The sequence below is a fragment of the Bombina bombina genome, chromosome 2 (genome assembly GCF_027579735.1).
Source record: "Bombina bombina isolate aBomBom1 chromosome 2, aBomBom1.pri, whole genome shotgun sequence".
Lineage (NCBI taxonomy): Eukaryota > Metazoa > Chordata > Amphibia > Anura > Bombinatoridae > Bombina > Bombina bombina.
This window is the reverse complement of record NC_069500.1, coordinates 280,856,384-280,875,498: the sequence shown is the minus strand read 5'-3', so window position 1 is coordinate 280,875,498 and position 19,115 is coordinate 280,856,384. Positions and strand designations below refer to the sequence as shown.

The window sequence follows — 19,115 nt, the reverse complement described above, 5'->3', positions numbered from 1 at the left end:
CATCAAGGTAACTCACTAGTAAGCAATAGTGATAATATACATGCTGCTCAGTATAATTATTTTAAGGATATATAGATATTACTGCAACCTGCACTAATTAAAAGCTCCCCTGCATTAGGATTGTACACATTCTGCACATGGTTATGTATAGCCCAGCTGCTATTGCCTCCCCCTTCCAACACTTGGGAGCTGGTACCATGACACCTGCTGCACCACAGGTAGGTCTGTCCCTTTTATCAGTGCAAATTGCAGAGATCGCTCTTCCTAGGGCTGTGTTTAACAGAAGTCACAAGGGGAATGATATCCAAGTGTAGTTGCACTGCCCTGGTGTGCATAGATTACAAACAGGATTAACTGTAAATTAAATATTACACTAGGATTCTGTGCAGCAATGGTCACCACACAGCTATAGTCTCAGAGAGAACACAATAATGAAGAGGTGCACTTTGTTTCTGTGCAGCATCCCAGGAATGTTAATTTCTGTGTGGGAACTCAGTGCTGCAAGGATCAGAGCACTCTAATGTATTACTGGCTCCCCATAATGTCTATAGCTGCATGGCGACCCGTAATGTACACAATCCTTGTGTAACATTTATCTGCTGGTTATTCCAGTTTGTAATCTATGCACATTAGGTAAAGTGCACAAGGGCCAGTGAGCTATGATTGACAAGCGTGTGCCTTGCTTCCTTCAGGTGACCAGTCCCTTATACATATATGCTGAGAGGATTTAACTTCCTGACACGCAGCCTTTCAAGCTGTGTGCTATCAAATAGTAACTACTGACTCTGCCTCCATCTCTCTTTAGCAGTCTAATTCAACCCTACAGGATCTAGCACACTCTGTGTCCCTGCATATATATTGTACCCAATTCCTCTAAATATGGCAGTGGGGAAATCACCGCTCGGCCTCTGTGCCTGTTTCTACCCTGTGCTTTTGCCAATAAAATACCAGCCAGATGGCAAACCCCCACAGGCCAAATAAAATAGGGACATTTGCCGCATGTGGCCAGTGAAACGCCAATTGGCCTTGTAGTGACAAAATATGTGATGATATAGAAGAGCTGCAGTTAATCATGTTACATAGTAACATAGTAGATAAGTTTGAAAAAAGACTGAAGTCCATCGAGTTCAACCTATACAAATCTAAAATACTTACAAAAAGCTCCAGTTAAGCTTAAATAAGCCCACTAAAAGGTGATCCATTTAATACTAGCAATCATATCCATGACTTTTGTTTATATACAGAAATGTATCCAGACTATTTTAAATGTATCTAGGGTATTGGCATTCACTACCTCCTTTGGTAATGAGATTAAGATATAGAGGCCCATTTATCAAGCTCCGTATGGAGCTTGAAGGGCCGTGTTTCTGGCGAGTCTTCAGACTCATCAGAAACACCAGTTATGAAGCATAACCCTTTCCGCCTGCTCTGATGAGGTGGACAGGAATCGCAGCAATTCAACCCGATCGAATACGATCGGGTTGATTGACACCTCCCTGCTTGTGGCCGATTGGCACTCTCGGATCAGGTCTGCAAAACCTTTCATAAATAGGCCTCTAAATCTTCTTTCCTCCAACCTTAAATTGTGACCTCTTGTCAGAAACAATTTTCTTGGAATAAACAGAGCTTCTGCCATCTCTGTATATGGGCCTTGAATATATTTATATAAAGTAATCATGTCACCTCTGAAGCACCTTTTTTTCTAAAGAAAACAGACCCAGTTTGGCTAGCCAGTTTGGTTAAATTCGTCAATCCCCTTATTAGCTTTGTGGCCCTTCTCTGAACTTTTTCTAGTTCTGCAATATCTTTTTTTGCGATCGTTCCCCAGATCTGCACTCCATACTCAAGGTGAGGTCTTTTATACATTTTTTTGCTCAGCATCGAAATAACATTCTGAAACTGAAAAAAATATTAATTTGAATTGCCCTCATTTAGATGACAGAAATAAACATTTTAAATGTTGTGCCTTTAATGTCTGTTTCATTAGTACAACTATTAAATATTTTTCAAAAGCTCTTCAAATGAAAAAATAACTTTTAATGTGTCTTAGTTGAAAAGGCTGACATCCCTCATCTAAAGGGTTTTCCAATCTACTGTATATAAAATTATTTATTTATAGTCTGCAATAAGAATATTTCAGTTCAAAAAGAAAACTTTTAGAGGTAAATGAAAATCATCCATGATTGCTTCGAACAGCGTGTTACTAACCGCAGGAGAATGCATTAAGTAAAGGAGGCCTTTTCATCTTTACAAATAGTATGTAGACAAGGTGGTAATAATAGAAAAGAAAAGGTACTTTAAATTGCTTTTATACTCAAAACAGGAATATGAGGTCATAAACTAACAGTTATAACCTTTATGCAGTTGATGCAGCCGATTTGATATTTTTTAACATGTTATGTTCTACATCTAGATCCTCTGTAATACACCTACAGCTAGATTACGAGATATGCGCGCTATAGGGAAATTAACAAACGCAAGAAAAGTTGAGTTATTTAACCCACTAAAGTGCAGCCATTACAAGTTTTTCAAACCCGGCTTGTGCGTGCGATATGGTGCTTTTAAGCTCCATACCGCACACAATTCAAGCGCTGTTTTGACTTGCTCATGCACGCTTTCCCCATAGACATTAATGGGAAGAGCGGGTCAGAAAAAAGTCTAACACCTGCGATCGTGGAAAGAAAAGCTCCTTAATGCAGCCCCGTTGATGTCTATGGGGAAAGTAAAAGTTACGTTTAAACCTAACACCCTGACATAAACCCAGAGTCTAAACACCTCTAATCTGCCCCCCCACCAACATTGCCGGCACCTACATAATGTTATTAACCCCTAATCTGCTAATAGTTATATTGTATAAAGCTTAGGTTTTATTTTTATTTCACAGGTAAGTTTGTATTTATTTTAACTAGGTAGACTAGTTAGTACATAGTTACTAACTATTTAATAACTACCTAGTTAAAATAAATTCAAACTTACCTGTGAAATAAAACCTAAGCCACCTTACACTAAAGCCTAAAATTTAAAAAAAACAAAAAACACTAAAATCATAAAAAATAAAAAACCTACCATTACAAAAAAACAACAACGAAATTACAAAAAAAATAAAAAAATATTCCTATACTAATACAGTTTTAAAAAAAACAAACAAAAAAAACACCCCAAAATAAAAAAGCCTAATCTAGAATAAACTACCAAGGGTCCTTAAAAGGGACTTTTGTAGGTCATTGCCCTAAAGTTAACAGCTCATTTTCTACAAAACAAACACCCCCTAACAGTATACAAACCCCATTCCCCAAACCCACAAAATAAAAATAAAGTAAAACGGCATTTGTATGGGCATTGCCCTTAAAAGAGCATTTAGCTCATTTGCTGCCCAAGCCCTAATCTAAAAATAAAAACCCACCCCAAAATGAAAAAAAAAAATACATTACACAAAATAACAAACAAATTATCAAAAATAATAAAAATTATGCCTATTCTAATACCCATTTAAAAAACCCACGCCAAAATAAAAAACCTTATCTAGAATACTACCTAGATATACTAGAATACTACCTAGAATACTAGAATAATATTGGTAGAACTACCAATGGCCCTTAAAAGGCATTGCCCTAAGTTAAACAGCTCTTTTACCTGTAAAAAAAAAATACAAACACCCACTAACATTACAAACCCCCACCCCCTCAAAATAAAAAAAACTATCTAAAAAACCTATGCTACCCATTGCCCCGAAAAGGGCATTTGGATGGGCATTGCCCTTAAAAGGGAATTTAGCTCTTTTGCTGCCCAAACCCTGAACTAAAAAAAAAAAACACCCAAATACCCTAAAAAAACCTATCACTAACCCCCAACTATCCACTTACAGTTTTTGAAGTCCTGTTTGAGCGATCTTCATCCAGGCAGCGAGAAGATTTCATCCAGGGGACCTCTTCAATCTTCATCCCGGCGGTGAAGTCCTCATCCAAGCGACCTCTTCAATCTTTATCCAGGCGGCATTTTCTATTTTGATCCCGGCGACGCGGAGCGGGTCCATCTTGAAGACTTCCAGCACGGAGCATCCTCTTCATACGGTCGCCACCGTACACTGAATCTTCAATTCCAGGTACGTGATTCAAGATGGCGCCCCTTGCATTCCTATTGGCTGAAAATTTTGAATCAGTCAATAGGAATTAGAGCTACTAAAATCCTATTGGCTGTTCAAATTAGCCAATAGGATTTAAGAATTTCTCATTCTATTGGATGATTCATCATCCAATAAAAAGGGCCGTTATGGTAATTTATTGTAGGCTAGGGTTTTTTTTTATTTTGGGTGGGCTATTTTATTTTAAGGGCTACTAGATTAGGTGTAATGACAGAATTAAAATTTTTGATGATACCTCAATGTCTCTGCAATATTTTCTTCATTTCTCATCTATGATCAGTAAATTCTAAAATAAAGCACATGCACTTAATTTGTATTTGATGTTTTCTATTCCTAAACAGTTCTTAATCAGATATATTAAACACCTTATCCATCTCTTATTAAACCAGGGAGGGCGGATACCATCTCTCAATACCTTTTTTCATCATAAATGTAAAATCATCAGTAACAATCTGCCTCACTTTTAAAAGTTGACAAATGTAGTACTGTGAGATTAGCACACTCATAATGTAACAGTTATCCTTCAACACAAATGCATTTAAAAAAACGATCCGTCTCACTCCATTTTAGCTGAAATCTAATGTGGTCAGGCACTTTAAATTCTTAGCAAACTTACTGAGGGTTCCAATGTCACCCAACCAAATCCAAAATATCATCGTTATATAGTGTCACCATATTTTAAAAATAAATGCTTGCAACGTGTTTTTTTAAATATTAGCATAGTTTAGATTGAAATTGGAAACCTAAAAAAAGTATTGAAAAGGAAATAGAGTATAACACAATCTCCAACAATTGCATTGTGAATTCAATTTGTTATGCATTATGAGGCATCTTTCATATCTATTAAACTGGCTTTATAATTGGGCCAGGTATCACCACTGGACCCAGGCAGGACTTGACAGGCAGCACATAGGTAAATCATATTCTAGATAATAGTGTTTCTAAAGAGAAATTCATCTTATGTATTGCTTGCCTGCATGTTCCCAATGTGAATTTTTAATCTGCTGATTAAATCTCTGAGACAACTGACTTTGGTTTGGTTTAGTCAGTACTGTAGTGTGCAGATAGTTGACGGGTGCCTTTTTATTCTCGGACCCAGGCAGCACAATGTCTTAAGCTGGCCATGATCTAACCAATTATAAATTAAAGAGGATATATATTTTATTTTATATTAATTTTCAGCAAAATGGCTCATATATATTTAATAAAATAATTGGATTGCTCAATATATGATCTTAAAATCCTATAAAAATAAATAGATATACCAAAAAATATAGAATTAGTTCTCACCGTTACTGGGGGGTTTCTTTGAAAGGGGTTAAAAAGCCACTGTTATAAAATCCCCTTTCAAAAAATAAATGTAATAAAATTTTTATTAATAATATAATAATTTAATGTCCTGCACACCACATTCTTGATCACCTTCTGTCAGGGGCGGAACAACCGAGGTTGCAGTGGTTGCAACTGTGAACGGGCCTGGCAGGAGGTCCCCCAGGACCAAAAAAAGGCAACAAAAAAGGATGATCCTTGATCCCTGACTGTGGCACGGACATTGGCACCTCCTCCGCTCCTTACTGACTGCATGTGTAGTCAGTCAGTGTGAGAGAGAGATTTTACTGAGCAGGGAGGCGTGATTTTGGCATAGTCAGTATTGGGGAGATCCAGATAGCAGAGAGGAGGTGCACATTAGCAGTGGGAGGAGGACTACAGACAAAGGTGTGCAGTATAGAAAAAACAGTTATGGAGAGGAGGAGTGTGGCAGAGGAGAGGCTGCAGGCTAATGTGCATGCGCTTTGTGGCAACAGAGAGCCTTGATTTTGTCCGAAATTTCCAATTCTGCAGCAGAGAAGCTGAGCTTGTGCCACTGCCTCTGAGAGCAAGCGGCGTCCAAGAGGGGATTTAAAACAAGCACGGCTGGGATCAGTTGTCAAATACTCCGCCTCAGACCCCACAAGCCCATCTCTCACATTTCCAAAGAAGATCTGCACAGAGTTACGTGTAAGTGTTGCCATCTGCAGCAGAATGTCCATTTATTTACAATGCTGCAAATATACGAGAAGGGGAAGATGGATGTCCCTCTACTTAAATTATATCTTGCATTATAATTGGAAAGTTTTCTTTTTTTCATTAAAGAAAAAAATATAGGTTTGATGTGCCCTTTATGATTTATTGGATATTGAGTAATACATATAACAGTTTATTGTTCTTTAATTTTTTTTAAGCATGCTTATGTATCAAATTCACTTTTTTTGGGGGGTTCCCTTCTTTGATTCTTGCACCTGGGCCCTGTGGTTTCTAGTTACGCCTCTGCCTTCTTTTAAAAATAGGATCCTTATCCATGAATAAATATACAAACAATTCAGACAATTCTGTATGGGATCATTTTTTTATTTTTATAAATATTATCTACAGAGTATGATACTTATAAAATTATAAAATGGAAATATTGTTTAATTAGATATTTCCATTATGTATACATTAAATAGAATTTGAGATTGATTTAGTTAATGGTAAATACATGTGTCTCTATTACAATAAAAATAATTTTATATATATATATATATATATATATATATATATACACATTTTTATATTTTTGTGTTATTATAAATTTGTGACTAGAAGGTGGCACATTCTGCATTGACTGTGGGTTTCTATGTCCTTGTTTTGGTGAATTAATTACATTTGTAAAATTATTTTCGGCGCCAACATGATGAATAAAAACGTTGAAATTGGATACACAGATAAAAAAATCTTTTGGCCATCCAATAAAAAAATCAAACCCTTGTCACTGAATGCATTAATTCAGATTAACTGGTTTATTACAAAAATAGATATGCGCACGCCGGATTTATTAGTTATATATCAGTAATTTGTTTTGGATGCATTCGGATTAATTCATTATAGCAGTCATTCATTTCGGATGAATTCAGAAGATCGGAAGTTCGTTATGTTCATATTAATTTGTTATGTTACGTTGATTCTGATGGTTCCAACCAACACAATATTTAATTGTAATATATCTCTATTCGTTTTCCTTAAAGTGTATGTAAATTTTGATGTTAAGTGCCCAGTTTTTAAAAATTTGATTAAAAACAGGGGCACTTTAATTCATCAAAATTTACATTTCACTCCTGTTATGAAAAAAAAACTTACCTTTTAAACTTCACAGCAGCTCCAGCTTCCTCTGGCCGTCGCAAGACATTTCTGATGTCAGAAATGATGGATGGGTCATCCTCCAGTCATGGCTTCCCCCCCGGGGAAATCAGTGTCTGATTCAATGCCATGATTGGAGGAAGCCGGATTCCTCATTTTAGACCAAGGAAAAGGCTTTGCGATGGGTGGAGGAAGCTGGATCTGCTGTCAGGATTAAAAGGTAAGTTTTTTTCACAACACAAGTGAAATGTAAATTTTGATGAATTAAAGTGCCCCTGTTTTTAATAGAATTTTTAAAAACCGGGCACTTTAGCATCAAAATTTACATTCACTTTAATAATAAATATGGAACGCCAAAGGAATTGTGGTTAGTCCAGGATTAGCAATAGTGATTAATAAAACAAATGAATCCAAACTAATTCAGATGTTTCATTACCAATTAATTTGGATTAGTTTCATTTCGTTACTAGGGTAATTCAGAGATTCAGATACATCCGAATCTCCGACTCACTCGAATTACACCTGAATTTTGTCTGAATTTTGTTTCAGAACGAAACTAATTGCACATGTCTAATTAAAAACTCCTGAACATTTTAAGCAGGTAATAAACATTGATAATATATATTTGGGACAGTTATCCAGTATGGCCATCATTGCCTTCTAAGCAGCCACAGATAGTGATGTTCTCCTGCGAGATAGCAAAAGGGAATTGGACTTTTAACGTTTGTGAATTAAGCAAATTAATCAATGCCTACAAGATAACAGGAATTGTGAGTCCACAGACTTTTTATACTGAATGATTCATATGTTACGTCTGAGACATGCAGGAGTAAAGACGGTAATCAGCAATTGTGCATATTATATGAAGAAGATTTAATGTTTAAATGACACGTGTAAGGCACCTCTGGGATACACAGTTTTAAAGATGGGAGTCTTAATTATAAGAAGATTCCGTCAGATTTATTGAAAATAGTTTGCGTCCACATTTTGGACATTTCCATGACTACTATCCTATTAGCTTTACATATTTATGGACTATACAACACTTCTTTCCATATAAATTACTACATGTATTGTACCTGCATTTGTGAACAAATTATAGGTATTTGTTGTGTCTATTAACTTCCTGACTGCCTAGATCCATGTGTACTCCATATCCATATCCAAAGGTGTAGCAGGTCTTTACCCCTATTGAGTCTTTTTTGTATATTATAATTGTATGGTGAAATGTTTTTACTGTTCTATGCAATGTTTCTGCTGTGGGGTGTTTATGTGTGTAACGTGCACCTTGCATTACTTTTTTTTTTATAATAAAAGAAATTTTGTATTGAATTAAAGATAGTGCGGAATTCCCTTACCTTAAATCCATGCCAAAAGTGAGCATAATATGTTTATTTTTCAATTTTGAATACATGTTGTTTGAGGGTCTACACCAATCTATTTGTTTCTGCATATTATTAAAAAAAATGGTGCCATTTTCACAATTTTGAGTCTTGACATATTTGAAGTAATGTGTCAAAATCTCCAACTACTGTGGCTATACAAGTGCAAATTAACATTAAATGATCCAGCGCATAGAGAAAAACAGCAACACACCACAAAAGAAATTCTAATAGAATGTTTGGAAACTTTTTAGGACACCTAGTTTCCCTACAATAATGACAGGCTTTATTGTATACAAAAAAAAAAAGAAAAAGAAAAGATAAAATAACATATATAGACATACTTCATTGAAAATAAGAAACACTTGGAAAAAAAAAACTTGCTTGCTCAAAAGGCAGTTACCAAAAAGACAGTCCACCCCTGCAATACCAAAAAATGCTCCTCTGAAAAAAACAAAAAGGAACCAACTATTATCTATTGTATAGAAGTAAATAAAAGCAGCTGTTCCAAAAAATAGTAATTCTAATTCAGGTTGTCCTTGAGACGAGGCTTGTGTCTGCCTCTTATGAATACTGCTGACTGAGATGTCATGGTTAAAGGGACATGAAACCCAACATTTTTATTTCATGATTCAGATAGAGCGTGCAATTTTAAACATCTTTCTAATTTACTTCTTTTATTTAATTTTATTTGTTCTCTTTGTATCTTTTATTGAAAAGTAATGATTTAAACTCAGTGTCTGGAGCAAGAATGTTATCCATTTGCCATCCAGTCTTTTTATATGCACACTTTCTGAGGAACCATCTCCTACTGAGCATGTGCTAAAGTTCACAGTTTATATGTATATACGTTTGGCTGTTGAGTGTCACGTAAAGGAAATTTTGAAATGTATCTAAAAAATAAATCTACAGCTCATTGAAAATGTAACATCTATTTCATTGTCTTTTTATTATGAACTTGTTGATTATGCAATTGTATGCTTTTTACTGTATTTAAAGGTCCTTTAACCTTTTTTTCTCATAGATTAGTTGTGCACATACATGTCCTGTTAATTTCAAAATAATCACCATTAACATAACCTTTTTTCATTCATAATATTCTTGACGTATTTAAAAAGTTGTTTTTGTTTTTATAAAGTTTACTGCCCACTAAAGAGTTAAATGTACAGGTATAATAAATAAAATTAATAGTTTATAAAGTATGCTGGAAATTTGGATAATGAAAAGTTTTAATGTCCATCTTAATTGTCATAATGGCAACATTTACTTAAAACCATTTTGAAACAACACAGTAAAATCATAATTAAAGTATACATTAAAATCATATCAATAATAAACCTGCAAAAAATAGTGAATTTAAATTATACATTAAATTATAATGTACAATGTAATTTCAACATATAAAGTTAAAATCATATTTAAAAGTTCAACATATCAAAAGTACTACACAGGCATTCTTTGGGTGCGTCTGAGTTCTCTCATAGGTCTTACTCATAATATTCAGTAAGCATTATTTATATTTTTTTAAACATATACTCACATCTTGAAACAGCAAATCGGAAGTAGCTTTCCTTCCCAAAGTTGAGAATATTGCACCGTACACATGTTCCTTATTGTCTGCAACCCTATAGAATATCAAATAAATTTACATTCATGAGTATGCACAAACAAGTGCCATCCTAATTACAAATCTTATACATCTTATTTCACAATAAAAAACACAAAATTTACCATATACCATATAGTAAAATATAAAACGCACACAAATATTTAACATTCTGCAGTAGGTCTAGTAGTATAAAAAAATATTTATCAATTCCTTTTCGCTTTGTCTTTTCACACACATAAAATGTACATTTAGTCTTATAAATCATTTTGCAGTCTTATAGGGCCTCTAAACACTATTGAGATTGTAATAGAAATGTGCGATTTGTTTCGGATTGATTCGGAAATTCGTCCGAATTCATAAAATTCAGGATTCGGATCGATTCGAATTTCCAAATTAAAATAGTGCCGAATCTACCGAATAAATCCGAATTAGTTCGGATTTATTCAGATTTATTCGGTAGATTCGGATGGCCATGGATTACACTAGTATTGTACAGTATATTAGGTTATATCACTCTGCTATGGGTTACACCTAATATACAGTACATAATACTAGTCTAATACACAGCACATCCCACCTAACACTTACCGAAATTCCGAATTTCCGAACCAAACTAAACCGAATCCAGCCGAATTTATTCGAATCCAAACAGAATTGATTCAAATTTTTCCGAATTCGAATCGATCTGAACCGAAATTCGAAAAAATCCGAATCGAACTGAACCGAAATTTTTCGCCATGCACATGTCTAGATTGTAACATACAATGTATAATTATATGTAGTAAACTGTATTTGCAATATTTTTTCATTATTTATTTGTCCCCTTTTCCTGTAATTTCATTCTGCAAATTGTAGGCTTTCCAATTCCTATAAAAAGTAAAAGACTCCAGACTTAAAACTGCTCCATTCCACACAGTCATTGGTTTCACAGTTTAGTGACACATTTATAGCTGTCCCTAATTGGCCTCAGCAGAGAAGGAAACCTAGGTTACAACATAGAAACATAGAAACATAGATATTGACGGCAGATAAGAGCCATAGGCCCAGCAAGTCTGCCCCACCTTACCTAACAGTATAAACTTATCTAGTTCGTAGGATAGCCCTATGCTTGTCCCATGCATTTTTAAAGTCCCCCACAGTGTTTGTTGCTACTACCTCTTGAGGAAGTTTATTCCATAAATCAATCACTCTTTCTGTAAAGAAGTGCTTCCTCAAATTACTCCTGAATCTACTACCCTTTAGCTTGAGCTCATGACCCCATTTTATGTAAAATACCCACAGCCTCAGTTTTACTAAACATGGCGGCGCCAACTGCTTTATGGATAAGCACACAACAATAAATAAGCAATAAATCTACAAAAAAAAACAGAACCATTGTTGTGTAATTGTTGTTGTGTATTTTGTTTAACACTTTCCTGCCGGGTCTCGTTTCTCTACATTGTAACAAAGTTCTGATGTAAACAAATGAGTAAAAATTGTGATTGTTCATGTGATCTTGTGATTTAAATTATGGGATTGGACCAGGGGGGAGTGCCTATGATGCTAGGTACGCCCCCCCTAACCCACGGTCCCATATAGGAAGCTGCTAAGGTTTCAGGACAACCAAATGGTTAGGATGTTCTATGCTGTTCTAATGGCGCTAAAGCCTCTTGCAGTTAGGACAGCATTGAATGTTCTAATGGCAGGAAAGGGTTAATTTAGTGTTTATTTTTGTGTATGTGTTTATTGTTGTATTTTTTTGCTTATTTATTGTTGTGTACTTTTGAATATTGGTTTATTTACTTTGTTGTGTTCTACTGTTGTGTACTTTTGTTTCTTTTTTGGGGGTTTATTTTATTTGTTTACTGTAGTGTTTATTTGTTTAGTACTGTGGGTGTTATGTCGCTTAAGGAGTAAATAGTGTACAGGGGTTAGGTTGCATTGGATATTATGTTGCTTAAGGGGTTACTAGTGTAGAGGGGTAAATTGTGTCAATGGTTATGTCGCTTAAAGGGTTAATAGTGTAGAGGGGTAAGGTTATTTTGTGGTTATGTCGCTTAAGGGGTTAATAGTGCAGTGAAGCTAGGTTGCATTGGAGGTTATAGAGCTTAAGGGGTTAATAGTGTAGGGATATGTTGTGGTTTTATTGGGTTGTTGTTTTTACATTAAAGGGATACTAAACCCAAATGTTTTCTTTAATAAGATAGAGGATGCAGTTTTAAGCAACTTTCTAATTTACTCCTTTTTTTTTTTTTTTTTTTTTATTTATTGAAACTAATAAAACAACAATACAGGTTACATTATACGTTGTAAAATACAACGAGGGGAGTGATTACAAATGAAGTGGAGTCAGTCACAATACAATCTGATCCCCTTAATTATATCCACAGTACATGACATGATATATTCCTATTGGTCACTAAGTCAATTCTTATATAGTAGTAGTTCTACTTCTCCCCCTATCTGTTGTATTGTGTGCGCTACTTTGTGTAGAGTGGCAATATTCTTATCATAGGAAGTTCATTGCTAGGAAATCATCTAATCTTTTTGTAGTGTTGTAGTGGTATTTTTCCATAATTTACTCCTATTATCAAATTTTCTTCATTCTCTTGCTATCTTTATTTGAAGACGCAAGAATCTAAGATATGGAGCCGGCTCATTTTTGATTCAGCACCTGGGTTGTGCTTGCTGTTTTGTAGCTAAATGTACCCACCAAAGGGCAGAACCAAAAGAGACTTTAAGCTATGAGGAGAGGTTAGCCAAACTGGGTCTGTTTTCTCTAGAAAAAAAGGTGCTTGAGAGGTGACATCACAAATATATTCAAGGCCCATATACAGAGATGGCAGAAACTCTATTTATTCCAAGAAAATTAGTTGTGACAAGAAGTTACAATTTAAGGCTGGAGGAAAGGAGATTTAATCTCCTGGAATGGAAACGAGTTGTAAAACTCATTACCAAAGGAGGTAGTGAATACTAATACCTTAGATAAATTTAAAAATGGTTTGGATACATTTCGGCCTAGAAACAGAATATTCAGGGATATTATTGATTGTGTTAAATGGGTCACCTTTAAATGGGATTAATTTAAGCTCAACTGGAGCTTTTTTGTAAGTATATTAAATTTGCATAGGTTGAACTCAATGAACTCAGGTCTTTTTTCAACCTCATCTACTATGTTACTATGTAAAGTAACATTGGAATATGAAATATTCATGTCAGGGTAGCACAAATGAGTATATGCGATCGAGTTTGCGATGAAGTAAGGTGTTAGGTTTCCCCCCCACTTTTTATCTCGATTTTCTTCTATGAAGGAATAAGTGAATGCACACGCAATATTCTAATATTGGATTTTTGTGCTCGTCAGGTTACCTCGATTAAAGCTCGAGCTGGGAGCGTTTGCACTCCATTTGTAATCTGGCCCATTATATGGTCATTAATAGTCACTAATGCTTTATCCATGGTTACTTTTTCCCCCCAAAAATAGAAACCTTTCTTGCAAGTTCAACATTGCCTCCTCGGAGAACTTTGTTCACAGGCATTTCCCAACAATTATTGCCTTATCTAAATTGTAAGCTCACACTTTCAAAGTCTTATGTGTCAATATGTAAACACATGTTCATGTCTCATGTATTGATCATATATCTGTTTGAATCAGTAAGATATTTGTAATGATAATAATATTTACTAAAACCTCTTAGTAAGATATATCGTTTTTATAGAGAGCTCATTTAACTAAAGAGATGTGTTGTGTAAATAGATTGTACAAAAGCATAATACTTACAGAGCATTGATACGTTCCCAATTTTCTTTCATAAATTCCCATGCAATGTGTCTTCCTATTTCATTTTTTATAACATTCTGTAAGACATCCAATACAATGTGATCTGGACTTTCTATTTCCATGATGTTCTGTAGAAAACTATAAATAAGAACTAAATTATTTTCAAGAATAAAAAAATTGTATATGAGGGACGTGATGAAAGCATACACACAAATAATAAATAAATGCACATCTTCTGCAATACCCTCAGTCCCTATAATCATTTACATTGTCTGAATTTTGGGAAGAAAGTAGAAAGTACATTTTATTCAATTTTAAATTGTTGTAAGTAGGCAGCTAGCAGACAGTTTACACATCTCAAGAGTTCTTATGTGTTCTCAAGAGAAAACGTGACTGTAACTTTAGAAAGTATTTTTAACGGATTTGTGTCACTATCTTTTTGTTGCAGTTTCTTTCTAAGGACATTTGTGGTTGCAAGTCACTGTATGGGTTAACTATGGATCAGGATTACAAACACATTTTTTTCTCCTTTTTTTTTTTTTTTTTTTTTTTTTATCAAAGTAAAGCAAAATCATATTCCATCAACATTCTGTCCAAGTTACTATCTGAATATCAGAAAGTTTTGAACATCTGAATTTAATAGCGATTCATACATAAATTAATTGCTATCTCAACCACAAAGGTATAGGACACTGCTTATTTTGCTCAAGTTCCATGGACATATAGGGGCCGATTTATCAAGGGCCGAATGGCCCCTGATGCCCCTTTTTCTGTGTGCTTCCATGTGAGGCTGCGGACATCAATCCACCCAATCCTTTACGATCGGGTTGATTGACACCCCCTGTTAGCAGCCAATTGGCCGCAAATCTGCCAAGGGCGGCATTGCACAAGCAGTTCACTAGAACTGCTTGTGCAATGATAAATGCCAACAGCGTATACTGTCGGCTTTCAGCGATGTCTGGCGGACATGATGCGCTACAGTGTATCATGTCCGCCAGACATTGGTAAGTCGGCCCCTTAGACCGGTTTACTTCTCAAAGCAAATAAATAACAAACATTTGTAGTCTTTATTAACATTATAAAGTGGAGGTTACTATAAGGGGCACAACTTGACATTTTCTGGAAGGGACAGTCAACATCAAAATTATTATTGTTTAAAAAGATAGATAATGCCTTTACTACCCATTCCCCAGCTTTGCACAACCAACATTGTTATATTAATATACTTTATTACAGTTAAACCTCTAAATGTCTGCCTGTTTCTAAGCCACTACAGACAGCCTCTTATCACGTTTTTTATTAGCTTTTCAAAACAAGAGACTGCTAGTTCATGTGGGCCATATATATAACATTGTGCTCATGCCTGTAGAGTTGTGCATGACACAGCACTAATTGGCTTAAATGCAAGTTAATAGATAATAAGTAAATAGCCATGTGATCAAGGGACTGTCAAAAGAGGCTTAGATACAAGGTAATCACAGAGGTAAAACGTATATTAATATAACCATGTTCTTCCGCTGGCTGTGCTTACATAGGCTTGTCAATAGCCTGGACGTAAGACCAGAAACTTTCAGTATAAGTGGGGATACCACAGGCTAAATCAGCTATTCCAAATGCCAAAATAAGGGCAAAGGAGCTACTTGTAAACCATTTAATACAATCCAGCAGGTAAAATAGGTAATTGGGAACAATTTAAAGGGGAGAAAATTGGGTAAACTGTCCCTTTAAGTACTGTTCTTTTCATCTTTGTTCAAGAATTGCCTTTTTTCATGAACTGAGCTCAGACCGAGGACTCATAATGTCACTTTCAATGTTAAAAGAAGAGTGAATAACATTTTGCGTATCTGTCCGTTTTACTACTTAGGCAGCTTTTAAATGGAACAGTAACAAAACAATGAAACTTATATAAAAAAACACAACAGCAGCATATGGCTACACAAAAAAACATGATATTACACACCTGAAAGGAGCAGAGGAAATTAGTCAATAAGTTTCCTCATAATAAACATATAGGCCCCAATTTATCAAAGGTCTTGCGGACCTGATCCGACACTGCGGATCAGGTCCGCAAGACCTCGCTAAATGCGGAGAGCAATACGCTCTCAGCATTTAACATTGCACCAGCAGCTCACAAGAGCTGCTGGTGCAACGCCGCCCCCCCCTGACTCGCGACCAATTGGCCGCCAGCAGGGAGGTGTCAATCAACCCGATCGTATTCGATTCCTGCTCAGAGCAGGCGGAGAGGGTTATGGAGCAGCGGTCTTTAGACCGCTGCTTCATAAGTTGTGTTTCTGGCGAGTCTGAAGACTCGCCAGAAACACAGCCCTTCAAGCTCCGTACGGAGCTTGATAAATGGGCCTGATACTGTCAAAAGAGTCACTAAATTTCCTCTTTCTTGTTTGATTTGAAACCAAAACATCAAATGGCAGGTAAACCAATACCAAAACATCAAATGGCAGGTAAACCAATACCAAAACATCAAATGGCATGTAAACCAATACCAAAACATCTAATGGCAGGTAAACCAATACCAAAACATCAAATGGCAGGTAAACCAATACCAAAACACCAAATGGCAGGTAAACCAATACCAAAACATCAAATGGCAGGTAAACCAATACCAAAACACCAAATGGCAGGTAAACCAATACCAAAACATCAAATGGCAGGTAAACCAATACCAAAACATCAAATGGCAGGTAAACCAATACCAAAACAAAAAACACATTTTGAATACTGCCTGAAGAGTCCCTAAACTTCCACTTTTGCTTTTGCTGCTGAGTAAGATAGGAAAAAGTTTTGGCTCCTAACATATTGTTTATTTTTTTTTTAATTTTTAATTTCTTTCATGTAATTAGCAAGAGTCCATGAGCTAGTGACGTATGGGATATACATTCCTACCAGGAGGGGCAAAGTTTCCCAAACCTCAAAATGCCTATAAATACACCCCTCACCACACCCACAAATCAGTTTTTACAAACTTTGCCTCCCGTGGAGGTGGTGAAGTAAGTTTGTGCTAGATTCTACGTTGATATGCGCTCTGCAACAGGTTGGAGCCCGGTTTTCCTCTCAGCGTGCAGTGAATGTCAGAGGGATGTGAAGAGAGTATTGCCTATTTGAATTCAATGATCTCCTTCTACGGGGTCTATTTCATAGGTTCTCTGTTATCGGTCGTAGAGATTCATCTCTTACCTCCCTTTTCAGATCGACGATATACTCTTATATATACCATTACCTCTACTGATTCTCGTTTCAGTACTGGTTTGGCTTTCTACTACATGTAGATGAGTGTCCTGGGGTAAGTAAGTCTTATTTTCTGTGACACTCTAAGCTATGGTTGGGCACTTTTTTATAAAGTTCTAAATATATGTGTTTAAACATTTATTTGCCTTGATTCAGGATGTTCAACGTTCCTTATTTCAGACAGTCAGTTTCATATTTGGGATAATGCATATGAATAAATCATTTTTTCTTACCTTAAAATTTGACTTTTTTCCTGTGGGCTGTTAGGCTCGCGGGGGCTGAAAATGCTTCATTTTATTGCGTCATTCTTGGCGTGGACTTTCTTGGCGCAAAAATTTTCTTGTCATTTCCGCCGTCATACGTGTCGCCAGAAGTTGCGTCATTTTTTTGACGTTTTTTGCGCCAAAAAATGTCGGCGTTACCGGATGTGGCGCCATTTTTGGCGCCAAAAGCATTTAGGCACCAAATAATGTGGGCGGATTTTTTTGGCGCTAAAAAATTTGAGCGTCATTGTTGTCTCCACAATATTTAAGTCTCATTATTTATTGCTTCTGGTTGCTAGAAGCTTGTTCATTGGCATTTTTTCCCCATTCCTGAAACTGTCATTTAAGGAATTTGATCTTTTTTGCTTTATATGTTGTTTTTTTCTATTACATATTGCAAGATGTCTCAGATTGACCCTGAATCAGAAGCCACTTCTGGAAAAACCCTTAACTGAGTTTCAGTTCTACCAAAGCTAAGTTCATTTATTTTAAATGTTATAAATGTTTATCTTTAGCTATGGTTTGTAATAAGTTATTATGATATACTTTTACATGCAGAATCCATTAGTGTTTATGCTTTATATATTTCAATTCTTACATCTTATGTACAAGAAATATTTAGAAGATTTATAAGAAATATTTTTCTGATTCTATTTTAAAGGCTTTGTCTGACTTCGTGCCTTCTAATAAAATTTTTAGGTCTTTTTCACTTCTTTTTTAATTATTGAAGTTTCAAATGACCAACAACATACTGATTTATCCTTCTCTGATGATGTTTTTTCTCTTTCAGAAATTTTCTTCATCAGATATTGACACTAACAAATCTACTTTTTTATTATTTTTCTATTATTAAAGTACATTTGTTCTTTGTTGAAAAGGTGTTGATTATTTTGGATATTAAGGTAACTAGTTCTTTAAGACTAGCTGACACTATTTCTGCCTATTTATTTCTTCTGTGTTTTCAGAGGTTTTTCTTTCCAATTCCCCATTCTAGGGAATGGAATAGGCTGAGAATTTTCTTTTATTCCTTCTTCAAAGGTTTTAAACTATATTCTTTGCCAGCAGTTAAATTCAATTTGGAGGGTTCTCCAATTTATTGGGGCTATCTCTACTTCTTCTAATTATGCTATTGTTTCTATAGCAAAATAGTATTTATTTTCTTTTAGATAGTTGTATCTTATTTATGGAAAATTATTTAGTTTCAGGTACTTTTCTTGGTCCTGTGATTTATTTGGATATTGCAATTGCTTCATTTTTTCTGTTTACTTTAAGATCAAGTATCAGATTATGATTTATTTTAGCATTGTTAAGGGACAACATTTACTAGACTAGGTGCTGTTGCATTTGTCTTGTTGTTTTGCATTTATTGATTATGCAAGTCCACTGTATTGACTGGTCCTTTAAACTGGACTATCATGCTAATAATTTCATTTGTGTCTTCATTTTATTGAATATTTTCGCAAATGAGGGTTAATCTATGTCTTTAGCTATTTTAGCTAGAAGAATTTTGTGATTTAAAAAAAAAATAAAAAAATCCATATTTCTTTTGTTCTAAGATAAT

The 19,115-nt window shown here is 35.2% G+C and overlaps 1 protein-coding gene across 1 annotated transcript in view; it reads right to left on the bottom strand.

Moving 5' to 3' along the window:
* LVRN (laeverin) overlaps positions 1 to 19,115 on the bottom strand; it is a 350,458-nt gene that overhangs the window by 13,791 nt on the left and 317,552 nt on the right. Inside the window, exons 18-19 of the mRNA XM_053701576.1 lie at positions 14,049 to 14,186; positions 10,220 to 10,304 (exon numbers count right to left, since the gene is read on the bottom strand). Of these exons, the coding sequence (XP_053557551.1) occupies positions 10,220 to 10,304; positions 14,049 to 14,186 (223 nt within the window). The remainder of the gene's footprint in view (positions 1 to 10,219; positions 10,305 to 14,048; positions 14,187 to 19,115) is intronic.